This window comes from Gymnogyps californianus, chromosome 1, assembly GCF_018139145.2.
Source record: "Gymnogyps californianus isolate 813 chromosome 1, ASM1813914v2, whole genome shotgun sequence".
NCBI lineage: Eukaryota > Metazoa > Chordata > Aves > Accipitriformes > Cathartidae > Gymnogyps > Gymnogyps californianus.
The window spans coordinates 85488995-85509445 of NC_059471.1; the positions used below are offsets into that span (position 1 = coordinate 85488995).

Genomic DNA, 20451 nt, shown 5'->3' on the forward strand with positions numbered 1-20451 from the left:
TCTTGCAATATAAAAGTTGACAGCCACCCCTGTAAAAATTATTAACACCTGATGCTGGTTTGTTTTATTATTTTCCTTTGGGATTCAGCTGTTTTGGTTCTGAATATGAACACGTTGGCTGAAGTCTGTAACAGAGAACACAGTTTTCAGGATTCGGAGAGCACTGTTACCAGACCTGCTTGCTCCCAGTACGACCAACTGTCCTTCCCTGCAAACTTTCTGAAATAGTTCGCAAAATACTAGAGTGTAATACAGATTCCCCCCCACCCCCCCTTTATCCTGAATGTCTTTTTTACATTTTGAGAGCACTTTCAAAAAATAAAGATGATTTATATCAGCAAAATAGTTTCAAATAAAGGCGATGGCTGTGAACCTGAGAGCTCGGTGTGATACGAACACACATATTTGTGGTATGCCCACTGGCTAGTACTTTCCTTGTTTAAGTCTCTCAATGTGGTAGCACAACTTTAGGGCAGGCCCCAGCTTCAGTCCCATATATTTCATTATCATATCACTCCTCAGTAAGAGTAGTGCCTTCCCATCGATTTCCTGCAGAAGGAAGAGAATAAACACAACAACATATAACTACTTTAACAAGCTGCATGGTAAAACTGGAAAGTACATCGTATTTGTTTATACTGTAGTAAAAATTTATCTACTATATATAAAACAGTAACTTAGCATAATTTGATATTTACAGATGGCCACCGAAATTTAATTTATTTTAGTATTTTTTTAATGTATGATTAAAGTATTTAAGATGCTGAAGAAAATTACAGTAAGTAAAAGAAACTGACCAAATAGTCCTCAAAATTAGGTACCAGCTGGGAAAAAAAGTGAATGGGTCAAGGGAAAAAAAAAAGAAGCTGCAAAGGAAGGTCTGTGCAGTTAGAGATTAAATGATCCAAGCACTGAGGCCTTGCACTGAACCTTGAACACAGCTGCGAGAGGATTCTGGCATGCTCATGAAAACAGTCACACGGAGGAAGGGGTTACAAACCATCTAAATCCGTGAAATAAGACAGATCTATGTCCAGGTTAAACCAGACAGATTGTTAGGATCAAGACCAAGGACAACTTAGTCAGATTTCAACTGCCTGGTTGAGAAGCTGCTGAAATGTGACAGTCCTAAGCTCTTAGTAGCATTACATACTGTAGACAGGCAATTAGTTCTTTAAAACACCATAAAGAAAACCACTCTGTCTTATTTTTTTTAAACATAAACCTGACAAAAAACAAGTGACATTTAGTCTTGTTATACAACTAAGAATAAAACATAAGACAGGAAGCTCCATTAAAGGTTATTTTGAGTTTTCCTTCCAGCTTACTCTGAGATTTAACTGTTAGTAGGAGCTGGTGCAGAACAAGGGTGAAATACTACTAAAGAGAAAGCCAACCTCTTTTCAGAGGGCCATATACACAATGAAATAAGAAAGCAGTTCTTTGCTGAGCAACCTGCCATAGAAAAGCACAGTGAGAAGGAAGAGCAGAGACCAAAAACAGCACAGAGAAACTAACACAGTTTATCTCTCTAAATACAACATCTAGTTAGATCTTGTGAAACCCTACGCATTGTTTTGAAAAACAGATGAATTCAACATTTCAATTGATTCTTTGAATTTTAGTATTAATGACCAAGTGTAAAGCTAAGGAGGCATAACAGCATCTCTACCTTGGGATAATCAGTCTCCAAAACAGACTGCCTTAGAGAGGTGTCGTCTATGTAGGCCAAATGCCCCATACTGTACATGAGAAAGCCATCTTCTCTAGAGGTACCAGGGATGACAGGGGTACCATGAATGTTGACCATTAGAACTTGGATACTTCCAGTATTGGCTTTCTATGAAGCTGGAAAGCAGTGAGTATTTACTTTAGTCTAACAAGACTGGAACACAGAAAATATACTGCAGGAGGAGTTTCAGATGGAAAAATAATTTTCAGCCTCCCTCTAATATACAAGTAGGGTCTATTCTACCTTCAACTGCAAATAAAGCGATAGACTTGAAAGCTGTGTTTTAAGACATTAACGTGACACACAATCTACTAGAACAGAATCGATATGCATCATACATGTCTCCTAAAGAGTTCTGCATGTGGAGCCAGTGCCTGTGGATCAGCTTCTTTCACAAAACGCATTACTTCCTCTATTGACCAGGTGGAAGGATCCTTATTCAATACTCTTGAAGGTTCCCTTTTTAGTGAATTCAGATCCGGTCCAGTTGTGGAACTTGCAGCTTTTAGTATAAAAATATTGTGAAAGGAAGAAGTATCACTAGTCTATACAGGGATAACACATTTCATTTTGCATAAGACATTTAATATTAATGTGCGGCTTTTATTATGCATTCTTTGCAATATATTAAAATGAAAGATGTTTTATTTTCCTCCAAATAATATTGAACTGTTCCATTTGTCTTTAAATGCCTTATATAATGGCAAATATTTACAGCAGCATAAACATTAGCACTATGACATACCTAGAGCGAGTAGTTTGACTTGTACTTGGCTCTTGGGTCCCAATACACCATTAATTGGGAATGTGGCAAAGGCAAGTTAAGCTGTGCAGACAGAGGGAGGGACAGGAGGAAACTCTATCCCCATATTTCAGCAACACGATAATAGTTGATAAGATGCTCAAGCAGTGAGCTGCATTTAACTAGCCCTCCTTGGTCTGGCCTGCTGCAGAGTCCATAACAGCAGTGAGGGCAAGGTGCAGCAGGCAAGACCCCTCCCGGCTTGCACCGCAGTGTTGGTTCTAACAGGCTTACGTTCTGCGTTTGCAGTTACATTAGCAAGGCTGACATGCCTGGCAACAGCACATTTCACTCCATGTGCAAGCTTTTCTATGGCAAAGAACTTCTTCATTCATAACTCTCGGATTTTGTACGTTAATAAAAGCAGTTATATACTTTGGAAAGTTTAGTTATATAGCATACCTTCAATCCGCCTCTGTATTCGATTCCTACTAACTTCATAGTAACCACTGCTCCCAGCAGAGCTCAAGGACAGCCTGCGCAGGATTGGGGCTGAATTTGAGGTAGCAGTCACTGGCTGAAGGGAATTTCTGTAATACGCTGCACTCCCTGAAGTACGATATTCCGTGGAATTTCGACAGGTCGGGCTTGAAGGATTTACAGAACTAAGTGCAGAATCCATAGAGTCCTCAGAAAATCGGTGTTCTTTGGAAGTGCTGTTTTCCTCTATAGGTAATGTTTCTGCTACACAAAAAGCAAGTATCAATATGTTCAACGTCATGGATGTTACACCCTTGTTATTTAACTCCTTGCTATGTTCTCTTAAAGATACTGACAGATTGTAAACCTGTTAACAAATCTCCTATGAGGCAATCACTGCTGCTGAATGTTTGCCCCTTTTCCTCAAGTAATCATGGGGCTCTTACTGTATTTTTGAAATATTTTTTGTAGCAAAAGATTTAATATGTCAAGTTTGAGACAGTCTTCAATAAATCATTTCAGCTGTATTTGTTAAATACTATGAACAGGGAAGTGACAGAGGAAATTTTTTTGGGTAAAATTCTCTGACGTTAATAGTGATGTATCAAACAATCTTAGTCAGGCATTTTCATTATCTTTTTTTAAACATATTCTCAAAAAGCTAACCATTAAGAGCGTGTTACATTTATCTTGCAAGAAATTTGTAATATAAATAAAAACTCTCATGTTAACTAACAATTGTTTAATTTGTTCTAAACAGCAGAGGGAGTCATTAACTTCATAAACAAGTGGACAACTACCATCTCTAGATCCCAATACATTCAGACACAGAGGCCATCATTAAAAATCAAACAGGTTACAGGCAAAGCCACAGATGGCTGAGAGTGCCAGGTACAGCACACTAACGTAACACGTTTTGACTACAACACTGTATCTACATACAGTTAGTTCTTTGCACAGGGCAGGGTCTATGAGCACAGACTCTGGAAAGCTAAAGATACATGTAAATTATTGAACCCACTGAGCAATCTAAAAAAAATTAAAGAATCAGGTCTCAGGAAGGGAGTATAACAACATTCCCCTTTTTAGTTCTTATCACTTATCAGCTAATTTCTACCCTGCAAAACACAAACAAAACCCGCTTAGAAGACTCGTGAATTTTTAGAGCCTGTCAATACTGTTTCTAAGCCAGATGAGCAGAGTTCAGCGGGTCCCTTTCCCTGTGCCATGAGACAGGAGCCAGGTTTGCTTGGTGACTGAAAATTCCACTCTCAGTCAACCGAATTCAGGTCTGATTGGGAGAAACATGTTATGTGAGAAAAAAAACCCCAACAAATCAATGAGAACACCACTCCATTCTCTAGCAATCATACATATTCTTCTGCGTTTGCACCAGGCCAATATCTAGCCTGAGAAATAAATTGGAAGCATGATGTACAAATCTGTATGAAACAAATGCTGCTTTGGCAGGAAAGTTAAGAGCTGGAAAATACAGCTAACAGGTTCACAGAAGTGTAAACCCCACACTACCATCTTGAAAATTACTCTAGTGAAGTTATAAAACATATGCTAGTGAAGCAGCGTATTCCTTGGAATAAGAACTGGTATGTTCTGTGAAACAAGTTCCTGAAATAAGCTTTTTACTACCCTTCTTATATGACAACTTTCAAGAATTTCTTGGGCGAATACCCAATTAAAACTAAAGGAAGAGTATTTTCCTAAAAAACCCAGTGAGCTTCTCAAGCATGTTTTCAACTTGCTTCATGAGGCCTCAGGTTCTCTGCTGAAACCTGTTTAAAGTGGAGTGCAGTGAAGAACTGTTAAGCGTATTTTGGTCTTCAGATGGCATAATCCTGAAAGGGAACAAAGGCACTCAGAGAGCCAGCTCCATACTTAGTGAATTCAGTAAGGCAAGATCTGCAAGACCATGTAACATCTTTTACTGAACTTGATAGTCACGAAATAAAGAAGCTTTTATGGACACAAGCCATTCTCTTTCACATACACAACCCTCAAAACAACCACTGCAAAACCTTCTCATTTGTTAGATTTGAATCACAAAAGCAAAGAAGCAACTACTGAGGTTTTCAAGGAAAACAAACAAACAAACAAACAAGAAAACTAACTTCTTCACATTTGTCAGCTTGAAGCAGGTGCAGCAACTTACCAGAATGAAAAACAACAGCCATCTTTCTATACAATTTCAGAGAGACTTTAAGAGATGTAGTCAATGATACGCACTATAAAATTAAAAGGTAGCCAACCAAGGGAAAATTAGAACTGTAGAGAATGAAACCACTAACAGAAATCTCAGTCCAAGACCAAAAGGTAGAGGTGATACTTTAAATAGTTACAGCAAAGCTATATGAAGGAGCCTAAGGTTTAGCTGACTGAACCTGTAGATTCAGTATTCAGAAGTCTTGAAAGGCAGGATGAAACAATGGAGACAATACTCCCCAGCAGAAAGTTTCAACTAGAGTAATGAAGCATAAATCAGCCAACTCCATGTAATATATTAAGAAAAAACCTTTTTGTAGTTTTTATAGTCAACAAGCAGAGGTCCCAAATATACGGGTTTTCTTAAATAATCGCTTTACGTAATCCTTGTCAAGATTTCTGAAGACAAAAAGATTTTTAAAATTGACTGTATTACAAAAGAATTTAATTATATTTATTCCAATTATATCCCAGGTTTCTCTCTGATGTTATATATCCTAAAGTAAACAATAGTTAATAGGGCTGGGAAAGATCAACTCTGCTTTTTTCCCAAGATACCATCATTTGAATTTATCTTACTGTAAATTCTCAATTCACATACACAAGGTGGAAAAGCTGGCACATTTCCCATCATCTTTTAGAGAAGGTGTTTCTGTTCTGCAATCCACTGTGTCCAATCCACTTTCCTTTCCATCCACCTAGCTTCTCTACAAACAAAACGCAGCTGCAATCTTGTCGAAAAAGTGGTCAACTGGTATGACAGCTGATTCAAAATTGGCATCTAGCAAACGGAGCTCTGCAATCCATGGAGCAACAAATGACACACTTCTACCTCGACATTTTGAGCAGTTGTGAATAACAGTAGTATGGAAAGAGACGGGAGGTTCCACTGCAGAATGCCTGATCTCTGGGTAGATTAATAAAAGGCCTTATGTTTCAAATGTAAGGATGACAACAGACTGTTTAAACACTGAAGGCCTTAGCAGGAATCGGACGTTTTGTTTTCTTGAAGCTCTTCTGGGAATTAGAAGCCAGTTGTTCTGCCTCATACATAACGGGAATGATGTAATTGGCCTCAGTAGTAAGAACACTCTGTTTTCAGGGGGAGGGAGACTGAGTTATTCCCCACTCCCCCCTCCTTTATCTTTCATAACTTTAAGAAGAAACTGCTAGTGAGCAGGAAAGACAGCAAAATCTGCAAAACATATCCCTGAGCAGATCAGAAGGAAAATGAGCTGTTTTAAAGACCCTTTCCCACAATTATTCCATTTTGCCTTCAAATGATATTTCAAAACAACTATTTCAAGACAACTATGTCTCAATGGAACCAGAACTTTTTGGGGGCAGCTCGTTCTCGCTAACCAACCCATGACTGACCGCTATAAAATTACCTCCAGATTTTCAGCAGAGGACATTGCCCTAATGGGAAACACAACACTAGAGAACACTTTGCCTCTTGAAGTGCACAGAGTACAAATTCAAACCTCTGAAACCATGGCAAACCACTTATTTTAATTATTTTTTTATCCAACTAACTGCACTTTATAATGAACTATTGATCTTAAAATGTATTTTAAGGAGTACATTGACTTCATCTGTAAAAGAGATCCATTAGCCAACAAGGATTAAAAAGCAGTATGTGCATGCATGTTTTCTCTAAGGAAGATTTCTTACAAGATAATGCAGATCTACTCAAACATTTGTTTTGCTCCAACAGAAACAACTTCATTTGAGTATAATTAAGTGCTCTACACTTCTTAAGTTACCTATCAGAAATACCTGACTTAGGCGTACAATACATCTGTGGTATTAAGCCAGTACTTCTTTTGGAAAGACACAGAAATCAATAATCAATGCAGAACTGTATTTCCTGCTGCTGCTATTATATACGAAGAAATGAATACGCTACACAGATATAAAAGAATAAGATGTACCATTTAAAATAAGCTATCATTTTGAACATTTTAATTTTATATCCTCTTCTGCTTTAACTGTAGTCCTATGGCTTTTTAATCTGCACAGAAAAAGAGATCATTCTGACCCCACTGATGCTAAATAGACAGAAAATGACCCCAGGATCTCCAAAAAGAAGAAAAAAAAATCATATGAAGAAATAACTAATCCCTGTCATATTTCAAAAAAGCCTTTGGAAATGCTGTGCAAGTATCTTGCAGCAAGAGAAAGCATGTATCAGATGGGATGAGTCAACATCAACAAGTTACCATGGCTTAACCAGTTAAGTAGCAAATGCAGAGTAAGAAAACGTACATTTTCATAAGTCTCTCTCACTGAGGTTTAAACAGATGCTTTACTTCACATCTGAGGCAGACTAAGACTAGACATGTGCTCAGTTACCGCAGCTGAGCTGCAGCACAGGAAAAGGTGCTATTCATCAGTGAGCTAAATCAATCTAACAGTCAGCTGCCACAGAGAGGCTTCGCTGCTCCCCTGGCCATGGCTGCATTTTATTCAACCCTTCCCTGTGCTCATTCGAGTCCACAATGAGTCAGTCCAGAGAAGTAAGCTGCAAACTACTCTTCGCTTCACCAAAATGTTTTCTGTGCTTTTGCTCACTGGTTCAAGCTCACCACCCAGCTGCGGGGCCTGGGACCCACTGCAGGGACAAGGAGGCAAGGAAAGCAGGAGTAGCACAACTTTCAGTGGCAGCTAGCCATAAACTCAGCTGAATTGTATCATCAAGCTACACCCTTACGCACTTAATGGCCCCAGCCTAGAGTCATTAAGAGTTGCTTCCAATTTATCTCCTAATCCATTTCGAGGCAATTGGTTTTCTGCTAAATAGCCATATATGAAGCAGGAGGCTTCATCTGTCACCTATTTGCCTGAGTCCCTTCACAAAAAAGGCTAGCAGGTTTAGGAGAAGGATTGCTGGAACTTGCAGGAGATCTTCCCTAAGTGCAAAATCTGTGCCAGTGATCAATAATTAACATACTTTCACCCTGACCTGTCAAAGGCTAGAGACAAACCAGACACACACGTTGAACTCGGTCCTTTTTGACTGGAAATACTGAAACCATAAATAATCCTCATACATAATCCTGACATAATGTAATTACCTTCAGATGGATGAGCATCATTTCTGGGAAGCTTAGGGGAAAGAGGAGCAGTATATGGCGGAGAGTCCTGAGAGTATCGTTTAGCACTCCTGTTTTCAGGTATTTCTTCTTTTGCTGTGAAAAGGAAAGTCACCACCTATTATTCTAGCATAAAGCTGCTCATGGGGAAAGTCCAGGGACAAAAGCAAAGACATACATCAGCCATTCACTGGGTTACAGTTCAGTTTCTTGTGTCACACAGACTCAGTCATTTCGACACACTTTCAAAGCTGAAGTACAGCTTAGTTTATACTGTCATCACCCAAATTACCTTGACCCTGGCTACTTTTCTGAAAAGAGTTAAAACTAATGACTTTCATATGACAGACAATTATAAACATAATTTCTCCATTGGAAAGGGGGGGGGGGGGGGGGGGGGGGCGGGGGGAGAATATTTTCTTTTCTATAGCAGCATCCAGAAGACAGATTTGGCTATCAGACAGCTATGAGGAAGCTTCACACCCAATATGAATCTTCTGAAATTGCCCTGACATCAAGATTTTCTAAGCTATGGCTCCTGGTAACCCTTGGGCTGGGACTTGTAATACCAGGCCCCGCAAACAACCTGATGGGAGATCTTGCACAAGTCATATCATTTCCTCCTCACTCTATGCTCCTGGTGCAGCAGACAAAGATATTGGCCTCATACAAATATCACAAGCAGCCACCTGCAAAACCCACCTTTTCTACTAGGAGACTGGACTGTACATAGTAGAATGTAAAATTTTTGGAGCCACTACTGAGTAAGGTGAATAAAGAGGGAAGAAAGGACCTTTTACTGGTATGGGAATGGCTAGACTGAATTCCCCTTCAGGGCAAGCCCCTTCTTAAGTATCTCTTTGTAAGTTTATTTTATGATCCGAACATAAATGTAACAAATGAAATGTGAAGTTTTGAGCTTGTCCTTTTAGCAGTATCACAGTGGTACAATACATATGTTTCCTGGCTTGGTTACAAGGAGCTTGCTGAACAAAATGATTTCTGCACATGTGGTATGAGCTATCCCATCCTGTCAAAGTACTACTGCACTGGAACCAATTCACTAAGAACTGAAGCGTATTCGTTTCAATCAATTCACATCATAGAAAGACAGATTAAAAAGTTGCATTTCATAAAGTTGCCACACTTTTAAAAAATATCAGTGCTTGAAAGTAACAGTTGTTTAACAGTACCTGGTTTGTTCCTATCGTACTCCGTAGGACTGTGTGCACATCCCATGTAAGGGCTGAAAGGTTGGCTACTAAAGAGATTATCACACTGTAGGCTGTGGCAGAGTTTCTCCAAGAAGCGTAGGACAAACGATGCACTGTTTACAGAAGGAAGATTGATGGCGTGCTTTTCCCCATCAAAGGAAGCTGTGAATAAGAAGATGATGTCAAACACCCCTCAAGCATCATGAAGTATAATAAAACACCATCATTAACTTAAAGGAGAAGACATCCAGATTTAATTTAAACCACACAAGACATGAGAGGAGTAAACAATCATTCTGGTAGTTTAACAAATTTACATCCTGATTTTACCTTCCCTTGGATTCATGCCAGTTTAAATTTACTCTATGAGAACTTATTTTAATAAAATAATTTTAGATTCACACCAGCATAACAAAACTTGCAACTATTCCCTCATCACCAAAACCTTATGTGTAGTTTCTGTTGTTTGCTTATAAAACAGCAAGCTCTCCACTAACTATTTGCAGGAGATAACACAAAAAAGACCCTTTACAGTACTTGCTAAAAAAAAAAAAAAAAAAAAAAGGAAGATGTAAACAACTTTAAGATTTTTTTTTTCTAACTGAACTGAGCATACTTGTGGTAATGTGCTGGCATCCATTACCACTGAAATTCTAACTACAGAAACTGTTTTACCACTTGCTATCACTAGAGAAATCTATCCTGCTGTCAACACTACAGTGGTCAAGCTCCCATTTATTTCAACAGGAGCTAGGTGGCAGAGATACCACAACAGCCACAAATGGATCTGGTGTCTTTTAAACTGAGCGATTACAAAGAGCCTGGACACGTGCCTATGTCTTGTACTTAACCTCCTTCCTTGCCCCCCAAACAGAGTGTTGCAGCTGATGATACTTTCCTTTTTTGTGAAAATTAGTAAGATTTTGAAAAGACTCAATACTACCAATATACGGATAAATAATTACCATTACATTAGCTGAAACTCTTAGTTACTTCTGGTTAGAAAGACATTATGAGAGAGCAGGAACAAACTCATAACTTAAGCTTAGGGCTAGAAAGAAGCGGCACAAACACCAGGTTTATGCATCAATTTGTCTTCTTCGTTTTCAGCCTGTCATGCAGCTTTCTGTTGCTAACATAAGTTTCCAAACGATATGTAGAGCTTTAAAGGATCACATTTTGTTGGTAGGAGATGCATTTGAAAAAAAACCCAAAACCCGAGAAATGACAAGAAAGCTTTTATTCACAGATCTGAATTAACGAACATTTCCATATTGTGTTACAAAAGAGACAGATAATATACACAAAACCAAAGAAAAAGCCCCAAGTTTAGCATATTTTAGGCTTCCTTAGGAAATCAGAAGTGTCAATTACTTACACTGTTGATGTAAGGAAGCTTCTGATTAGAGTTAATGCAAGTTAACCAGCTAGCATCAGCAACAACATGCTACCTCTCTCATCTGCTTTCATGACAGACTGACCCAATGCAAGTGCTTAAAGTTTAAGAGTCAGTACTACAGGGACAAATCCCGGACCAACATGTTTCCATGACCCATTTGGTTTTTCCAGGCTCCAACGTTCAAATGAAACGCTAATGATTCACAGTCCCACATGTCACTCAGACACAAGGTCCTCTACCTCCTGTTTGGGGAAGGGGTCTCCGAAGGCAAATTTTTGCTTGGAACTCAACCAGTTCTGGAGAGCAAATGGGCTGTGAGACCTAGCACAGCCTCATCCCCTGACAAATTTACTGCAAGGTAGTAGTCAGCTACAGCAAAAATTTAAAATGCTTTATAATAGCCTTACAGATCTTCTTATATGACCTTGGGGAAATCACTCATTCTCCACGCCTTAATTTCTCATTTTGAAAAGAAGCATTGAAAAGAACAATATTATCTTAGAGTTGTCAGGAGGGTAAAGCAAGAAACAGCTGAGGCAATGTGACTGCCCCAGCAAGACATACCATGGGAAAAATCCACAAATAAAGATTCAGTGCAAACACAGCTCCCTTGTACTCTGAACACCCGAGGGCAATCATATGGACTCCAACCAAGGGTGTGGGATCCAGATCCATAGGCTCAACTGTCTGCTCTGCTTGGGAACAACATAAGCTTCTTACTTCCCAGATAAATGCTAGGGGAAAAAATAAAGAGGAGTACTTCTGAGGTGCACTAACCTCAACCTTTAATGACAAATAAACAGGGACTGGAGCTTGTGTGTACAATCCCAGCCCCGGGGTGAAGAGTCATTCTCATTTCTTCACCTTCCATCGTGTAAGTATGTTTTAAATACCAGGTTCAAGCCAGGAGAAAGGCTGAGAGCTAACCTATCAGAGAAATGTGTTTGTCTGATAGTGAAGAAACTCACCCAAGAGTCTGATTTTAATTCTCTGCTTGAGAAGATTTATCTGAGCCTCAGTCTATTTCATCCCACCAAACGCCATAGTCTCTGTGCTACAAGGAGAAAAAAAGGGCTGATACCACCACCACCATTAGTGGGCTTCCTAATCAAGCCTTTAATTTCCTTTCAGTTATATTTGCCTGAATTGAAACCTTATGCATCAAGCAAAAATAAAACAGTTTGTGCTTTTGTTTGAGTAAAAAAAGATGGAAAAATCCTGAATTCAATTCTATTCAAAACAATTATTTTCTTTGGCAGCTGAACCAAAAGAACCCGCTAATCATTCACATGCATTCGAGCAAGATTTTATCCACGTCCTCATCAGCATACAGTTTCCTCCTACGGCAGGTATAATACTCGTCATGAAAGTATCAGTCCACAAAAGATTTAGATTTCTTTGCTTATTCTCTGCTGCAACATATTTTTTTTTTCTTGCCAGTCTAAAAAAAAAAAAAACAAACCAACCCTGAACAACAAACCACACTCCAAAACCACTTTCAAACAAAAACTCTACAAGAAAACAATCTCACAATTTCAGTCTGTAATTCTTCATTTTATTCTACTGTAGCTTTCCTCTTCTTCCTGACTGTTCACATGCATAGCTGGTTGTAATGTACTACATTAACCTAAGTCACATTTTGTGCTTCTCAAAATGCATCACATACAAATTTTTGATAAAATGACAGGGAGTGTTTGCTCACCTGCTTCTCAGCAACCTGTTTGACAAGCCAATGAGAAGGCAAGAGCTCAAGAACACCAGAAACCCACTGGGGTCTTATGGCTCGCTATCACCTGGACCAGGACGCTGCTTCAGGAGCAGTCCACATCGCCCAGTTCCTCAAATCCAGGGCTACAGAGCTGATTTCTCTGAATCCAGGCCTTGGGGTGAAGCCAGGTGCAGAACAGTAATTCTTTTTTATACAGAATTTTTGAATGTAAACAAACCACAGCTACATAAAGATTCTGAAATTTCTTTCTCCTCTGTGAAATAATTATTTTCAACTATTCAGTCACAGCCCAGATACGCCACTGGTCTAAGATTCAGTCCTTTGTAATAAACAATCACAAACAGAATACTGGCAAGGCACATCTCAGTGCATTTTGTTCAAGAAAATTGACTTGTCTGAATTAGGTACAGCAAAGTATTAATAATGTAATAAACTTTCATATATCTTGCAAAAATAAAGCAATATGCATTTCAAAACCACATATATACAATGCCATTAAACCTTTACCACACAGCAGAGAGCAGCATCCATTTTGTGAACAAACTCTTGGGGACACATAAGCAAGGCTTACTGTAGTTCTGCTATACGCGGGTCTGGGTGCTGCTTTTTAAATACTGTTAGACAGCAACATCTTTATGAGAGTTTAATTGAACCTGTATTCCACTAATCATCTTTCACATGTGCTGTTAATGTAAGGAGATTAAAGTAACACAAAGTCTTTTTATCGCCAGTGATGGAATTATGAATTGATGTGCTAACTGCTATATAGAATATTTCCTAGCCTAGAAGGAAAAAAGTGTCAAGCAGTAGCTATTCAGTTTGAGATATAGAGATAATTTATCTGTAGACCTGCCATTAATATGTAGCAGAAATAAACCTATTCCATAATAGAGGACATAGGTGGATGAACACTGACCTAAGATACTGCTACAATTCTGGAGAATGGGGGAAGGGAAGAAGCAGCAACTTTAACATGTGGAATCACTTGCCTGGAAGCTAAACACATTAGTTTGAAACTTTTCACCCACTTGGTTAAGGCATTAAGAACACAAACACTATGTATGGATAAGATTATGCGAATGACTTGAATTAATAAAGCTGGTATTTCACTTGTACTGAGTTTACTTGACAAATGTTTGGCTACAGCCGCTAAATGAGGTGCACGAGCTCTACTTAGTATAAGAATCTAACTGGACTGTGTATATGTAATTTAACACTGCTATTGCTAAATTCTAATTTAAAGAACTCTTCAAATCTTCCTGGACCCGGAGTGAGATAAATCACACACCACCAATACTCTCTTAGTAAAGGAGTTCACAAGTATATGTTCTTGACTGTGCTTAAATAGTTACAAAAGTGATATATACGCTGGTATAACAACCAGTGCAACTAAGAAAAGGCGCCGGGTGACAGCAGCAGGTGACTCCCTTCTGAGAGGTACGGAGGCACCCATCTGCCAACCTGACACACTCTCTAGAGAGGTGTGCTGCTTGCTGCTTACCAGGGGCTCGTATCAGGGATGTCACCGAGAGACTACCAAGCCTCGTACAGTCCACTGACTATTATCCACTGCTGTTGTTTCACGTGGGCACCAGTGATACAGCCAGGAGCAGTCTGAGGAGCATCAAGAAGGATTACAGAGCCCTGGGAGCAGCGGCAAGAGACTCTGGAGCACAGGTAGGTTTTTCATCAATCCTCCTGGTCAAAGGGAAGGGGTTTGAAAGGGCCAGTCAAATCTGGCAAATCAACAAATGGTTATGGGACTGGTGCCACAGCCAGGGGTTTGGCAACTTAGACCTTGGGACTTGCTTTGAGAAACCTGGTCTCCTGGGGGCTGACAGGGTCCATCTGTCAGAGAAGGGGAAGAGCATCTTTGGTCATAGGCTTGCCAAGCTGGTAAAGAGGGCTTTAAACTAAAGTTACCGAGGGAAGGGAACCTAAATCCATGCCACTCCTACCAGTTTGATGCCAGTGCCAGCAATAGACGCCCAGAGCCTGGAGAGGGATCACCAGTCAGCAGGAGAGCACCTGAAGAGCAGCACAAAGGAATTCCAGCCACTCCAGCCAGTAAGTCAGCTTCATCAGGGGCCCAGCTTAAATGCCTTCATGCAAACGCATGTAGCATGGGGAATAAACAAGAGGACTTAGAGACGTGCGCACACCTGCAGGGCTATGATCTTATTGGCATCATGGAGACGTGGTGGGATGGCTCCTATGACTGGAGTGTTGGAATGGAAGGATACAGGCTCTTTAGGAAGGACAGGCAGGGGAGATGAGGATGGGGTGTCGCCCTCTATGTCAATGGCAGCTGGAGTGCATGGAGCTCAGCCTGGGGATGGATGAGGAGCTGACTGAGAGCTTATGGGTCAGGATTAAAGGGAGGGCAGGGACAGGGGACATTATAGTGGGGGTCTGCTACAGGCCATCCGACCAGGAAGACTGAGTGGATGAGGCCCTCTACAGACAGATAGGAGCAGCCTCACGTTCACAAGCCCTGGTCCTCGTGGGGGACTTCAACCACCCCGATATCTGTTGGAGGGACAACACAGCAGGGCATAAGCAATCCAGGAGGTTCCTGGAATGCACTGATGATAACTTCCTTCTCCAAGTGATGGAGGACCCAATGAGGAGAGGTGCCATGCTGGACCTTGTTCTCACCAACAAGGAGGTGCTAGTGGGGAATGTGAAGCTCAAGGGCAGCCTTGGCTGCAGTGACCATGAAATGGTGGAGTTCAAGATCCTTAGGGCAGTGAGGAGGGCGCACAGCAAGCTCGCTGCCTTGGACTTCAGGAGAGCAGACTTTGGCCTCCTCAGGGATCTGCTTGGCAGGGTACCATGGGATAAAGCCCTGGAGGGAAGAGGGGCCCAAGAAAGCTGGTTAATATTCAAGGATCACCTCCTCCAAGCTCAGGAGCGAGGCATCCCAACAAAGAGGAAGTCAGGGTGCAAAAATGCCGGGAGGCCTGCATGGATGAACAAGGAGCTCCTGGACAAACTCAAACACAAAAGAGAAGCCTACCGAGGGTGGAAGCAAGGACAGGTAGCCTGGGAGGAATACAGAGAAATTGTCCGAGCAGCCAGGGATCAGGTTAGGAAAGCCAAAGCCCTGATAGAATTAAATCTGGCCAGGGATATCAAGGGCAACAAGAAAAGCTTCTATAGGTACATCGGTGACAGAAGGAAGACTAGGGAAAATGTGGGCCCTCTCCGGAAGGAAACGAGAGACCTGGTTACCTGGGATATGGAGAAGGCTCAGGTACTCAATGACTTTTTTGCCTCAGTCTTCACCAGCAAGTGCTCCAGCCACAACGCCCAAGATGCATAAGGCAAAAGCAGGGCCTGGGAGAATGAAGAACCACCCACCATTGGAGAAGATCAGATTCAAAACCATCTAAGGAACCTGAAAGTCCACAAGTCCATGGGACCTGATGAGATGCATCTGTGGGTCCTGAGGGAACTGGTGGACAAAGTGGCTAAGCCACTATCCATCATATTTGAGAAATGGCAGTCCGGGGAAGTTCCCACTGCCTGGAAAAGGGGAAACATAACCCCCATTTTTAAAAAGGGAAAAAAGGAAGACCTGGGGAACTACAGGCCAGTCAGTCTCACCTCTGTGCCCAGCAAGATCACGGAGCGGATCCTCCTGGAAACTATGCTAAGGCACATGGAAAATAAGGAGGTGATTGGTGACAGCCAACGTGGCTTCACTAAGGGCAAATCATGCCTGACAAATTCGGTGGCCTTCTATGACGGGGTTACAGCATTGATGGGTAAGGGAAGAGCAACTGACATCATCTAGCTGGACTTGTGCAAAGCATTTGACACGGTCCCGCATGACATCCTTGTCTCTAAATTGGAGACACATGGATTTGATGGATGGATCACTCGGTGGATAAGGAATTGGCTGGATGGTCACACTCAAAGAGTTGCAGTCAATGGCTCAATGTCCAAGCAGACAGCAGGGACGAGTGGCGTTCCTCAGGGGTCAGTACTGGGACCGGCGCTGTTTAACATCTTTGTCGGCGACATGGACAGTGGGATTGAGTGCACCCTCAGCAAGTTTGCCGACAACACCAAGCTGTCTGGTGCAGTTAGATCACTTGAGGGAAGGGATGCCATCCAGAGGGACCTTGACAGGCTTGAGAGGTGGGCCCGTGCAAACCTCATGAGGTTCAACAAGGCCAAGTGCAAGGTCCTGCACCTGGGTCGGGGCAATCCCAAGCACAAATACAGGCTGGGCAATGAGTGGATTGAGAGCAGCCCTGAGGAGAAGGACTTGGAGGTATTAGTAGATTAAAAACTGAATATGAGCCAGCAACATGCACTCGCAGCCCAGAAAGCCAACCGTATCCTGGGCTGCATCAAAAGAAGTGTGGCTAGCAGGTCAAGGGAGGTGATTCTCCCCCTCTACTCCGCTCTCATGAGACCCCACCTGGAGTACTACGTTCAGCTCTGGGGCCCCCAGCATAAGAACCTGCTCGAGCAGGTCCAGAGAAGGGCCATGAAGATGATCAGGTGGCTGGAGCACCTCCCCTATGAGGAAAGGCTGAGAGAGTTGGGGTTGTTCAGCCTGGAGAAGAGAAGGCTCCAGGGAGACCTTACAGCAGCCTTCCAGTACTTAAAGGGGGCCTACAGGAAAGATGGGGAGAGACTCTTTATCAGGGCATGTAGTAAGAGGACAAGGGGTAATGGCTTTAAACTGAAAGAGGGTAGATTTAGATTAGATATTAGGAAGAAATTCTTTACTGTGAGGGTGGTGAGGCACCGGCACAGGTTGCCCAGAGAGGCTGTGGATGCCCCCTTCCTGGAAGTGTTCAAGGCCAGGTTGGATGGGGCTTTGAGCAACCTGGTCTAGTGGAAGGTCTCCCTGTCCCTGGCAGGGGAGTTGGAACTAGGTGATCTTTAAGGTCCCTTCCAACCCAAACCATTCTATGATTCTATGATAAACTCATTGCAGCTACTTCAGTTCTTCTGCCCTACCTCAAGTTCGCAACCAAGTGAAGAAATAGAAGAAACAAAGCATCTTCACATACCAGTTATCATTTCCCCTCCGTGATGGCCAGATCTGAGAAATCCAAAGACTGTTTTGGATTGATAGGCACAATCCACACAAGCCTGTACAGCCTGTTGAAGTACCACATTGACAGGACCTGGTCCAAAGTGATCTGGAAGCTGCTGAACCTTCTTCTTATCCAGGTGAGGCCCAGCATTTCCATGCTTGTTGACATAAACACACACTGAAAAAGAACAAGCCATATTTACTGCCGAGGAACTAAGACACGTTTCCAAGTTAGAACTGCAAACCGTCTTTTTAGTTTTAATCTTAAGGAAAAAACGTACCGGTCAACTCAGAAACTGAACATGCATACATACTTTTTGCATGCTCTAAAAGTGCTCTGTCTCTTCTATCAAGGTTCTCCTGCCTGAGTCCTAAACCCACTTCTTTCTGGTCTCTAAAGCCCCTCTCTACCCCGCTAACGTAACAAAGCTGTCATAATCTGTGCTTATCTTTTATTTTGACTAATCTCTGTTCATGCACTAGTTCCAATAAAGTAAGAATTACTGGTAGGTACTCTAAACTACCAAGACACGATTCTAAAAAGCTGGCCTTACCAAGTTACTACCCTAATTTTTCTCCTATTTGAGAAGCTGCAACAAAGACAACCCTATGGTATATACCCATCACTGATGCTCATTCTGAAGCACCCATATAGCATTAACATGTGCATGTATAATGGCTACTGAAGGTCTGTACCTTCAGCAGCCCCGCACCACTGATATACGATTTCCACACTGCAATTTTGCCTTCTCTGCTAAATAAAATAAACATACTTCTCTAGAAACACTGTAAGGTGGTTTAAAGCTTAGCACAAAACAATCAAATAGGACTTCTGAAATTACTTTTTATAGAGACTATGCAAAACTGTCTTTCAAAAGGAATGGCAAGGCAGAAAAAACATGGGGAAAAGCCATAACTGAAGTGTTTTTTTTTTTTCTTTTTGGCCTTGGTTGTCACATGACCAGGAATGCACCCAAGACATTATTACGGCTTAATGAAAAAAATGTGCCCCTGTGGTGACTAAGCAGACAACCTAAGCATTCTGTTATACAAAAGACTGACGTATTTTCTGAACTGTAGTATTATTTGGGCTTAGTTAAAAACGTGGATTTTTAAAAATGAAGTACTTCTATAAGTGTTTCAATGATCTTATATCTTCATGCATATCTGCTCACTCTCTGATGTCTGCAAATTGAAGGAAACCTATTTGTACAAATAATCAAAGACACAAATCAGCAAAAATAGTTTTCAGGGCATCTTCTGTCAGGGCTCAAAAACAACTGCCTCCTGAAAGGTTTATTTTCCGAGGAAACATACATATTTTCCCCTCATCCATGACTGAAGTCGGGAGTGAGAAGAGCCTGACAACTTCTATTGTAAAAACAGTTCTGAAATGTAAAAAAGCACCCCAAACAAAATTATCATAATTTATGGAGTTTTTAGAAAGTTCTGAGATTTCAGTTGACGACATACAAATTGTTTCACTACAGGGTTACAAGTTCCTCAATGAGTTAGTTCATTAACTAGCTTATTTCTTTTTTGCCAACCCTTTTCAAGATACATTTCATCATATTTCAAAAACAAGCAAACATAAGAGGAAGGAGGAATGTATTTCCTCTGATTACCTTTATTTGGTTTAAACAGTCTGAGTTGTTTCTTTTAATGTAAGGCTATACAGAGATAAAAATCTCTATTTTGTTATATTACAGTACAGCCTGTGTGATATCAGAATATCATATTGGTTTTTAGCTACATCTATTCCCATTTCATACATTAAGGAGTGGGACAGACATGAAAGAACTGTACAGTTCCCTTCTTCAGACAGGAACAAACTGCCAGGTCTAGCAGATCTATCAAAAGCCCCTGTGCTCCAGCACTTCTTGCTATAATGCAGGCATCAAATACTAGTTCTGAAAAGTAACGTTAGCATCTACGAATATCTTTAAAAAATAAGGTAACTGGACAATGATGTACAGTAATAAGTTTGCAGCACATTTTCCATAAAATGACACTACTAGTTTGCTTGAAATGGAAGCCATTTCACACTAAAAATGTCATTAGGGGTTTTTTTGCCTTTTACCTGTGGATATAACTGATGCAGCTGCACCAGACAAACTAATTCCATCTTTAAGTATCTGTGTAGTGCCATTGTCGCCCTCAGGAGAAGAATGAGGAGAAGGAGATGCAGGAGTCAGTTGTTCTGGCAAGATTTTTTTCTGTTTAGAGAAAAAACCCAAAGTTAAAACATTTAATGTTTTTTAAGGAGTCTGCAAAACCTTTCTGCTATCAGTTACCATCTTACTGAATGTGCGTGGTTCCTTATTACAAAAGTACCACACACAGCAGAGAAGATAAAGTCCAGGAAAGGAAGACTGTCAGTTTGCATTTACAGCTACTTAAGTAAAGCAGTGGAAGACAAATGACTTAAAAAGAAACCCACCTCTATCTAAAAAGTGGGAAAAGAATGAGCTTTATGTACTAATTCATGACCCTTCTAAATCTTAGGAAGTACAGAAGAGGTGTTTTGGATTATTTTCCTTGTCCATATCCTTCCAATCATCTGGGTTTATCACAACTTAAATCAGTTAGTTGGGCTGTGTATATATTCCCATATAAAACTTGAGTCACATTTAGGTGTCAACTTTACAGTGCACCTGGGTTTTCCCTCAACTTGTTTCAAAGGGGCTGAAATTTAAGTAATCACTTTCAGGAATTGGTGCTTTACGCAAGATATCAAATAAACCAGTAGTTACAATCCAGTCACATGGGTTGCCAAAACCTTTT

General features: G+C 41.0%; 1 protein-coding gene across 1 annotated transcript in view; it reads right to left on the reverse strand.

Moving 5' to 3' along the window:
- Window positions 1–299: 299 nt before the first annotated feature.
- Window positions 300–20451, reverse strand: part of SCML2 (Scm polycomb group protein like 2) — a 60630-nt gene continuing 40478 nt past the window's right edge. The window contains exons 8-14 of the mRNA XM_050902127.1: window positions 19748–19883; window positions 17642–17845; window positions 9460–9642; window positions 8249–8362; window positions 2937–3218; window positions 2071–2234; window positions 300–549 (exon numbers count right to left, since the gene is read on the reverse strand). Coding sequence (XP_050758084.1) covers window positions 424–549; window positions 2071–2234; window positions 2937–3218; window positions 8249–8362; window positions 9460–9642; window positions 17642–17845; window positions 19748–19883 — 1209 coding nt within the window. The 3' untranslated portion in view covers window positions 300–423. The remainder of the gene's footprint in view (window positions 550–2070; window positions 2235–2936; window positions 3219–8248; window positions 8363–9459; window positions 9643–17641; window positions 17846–19747; window positions 19884–20451) is intronic.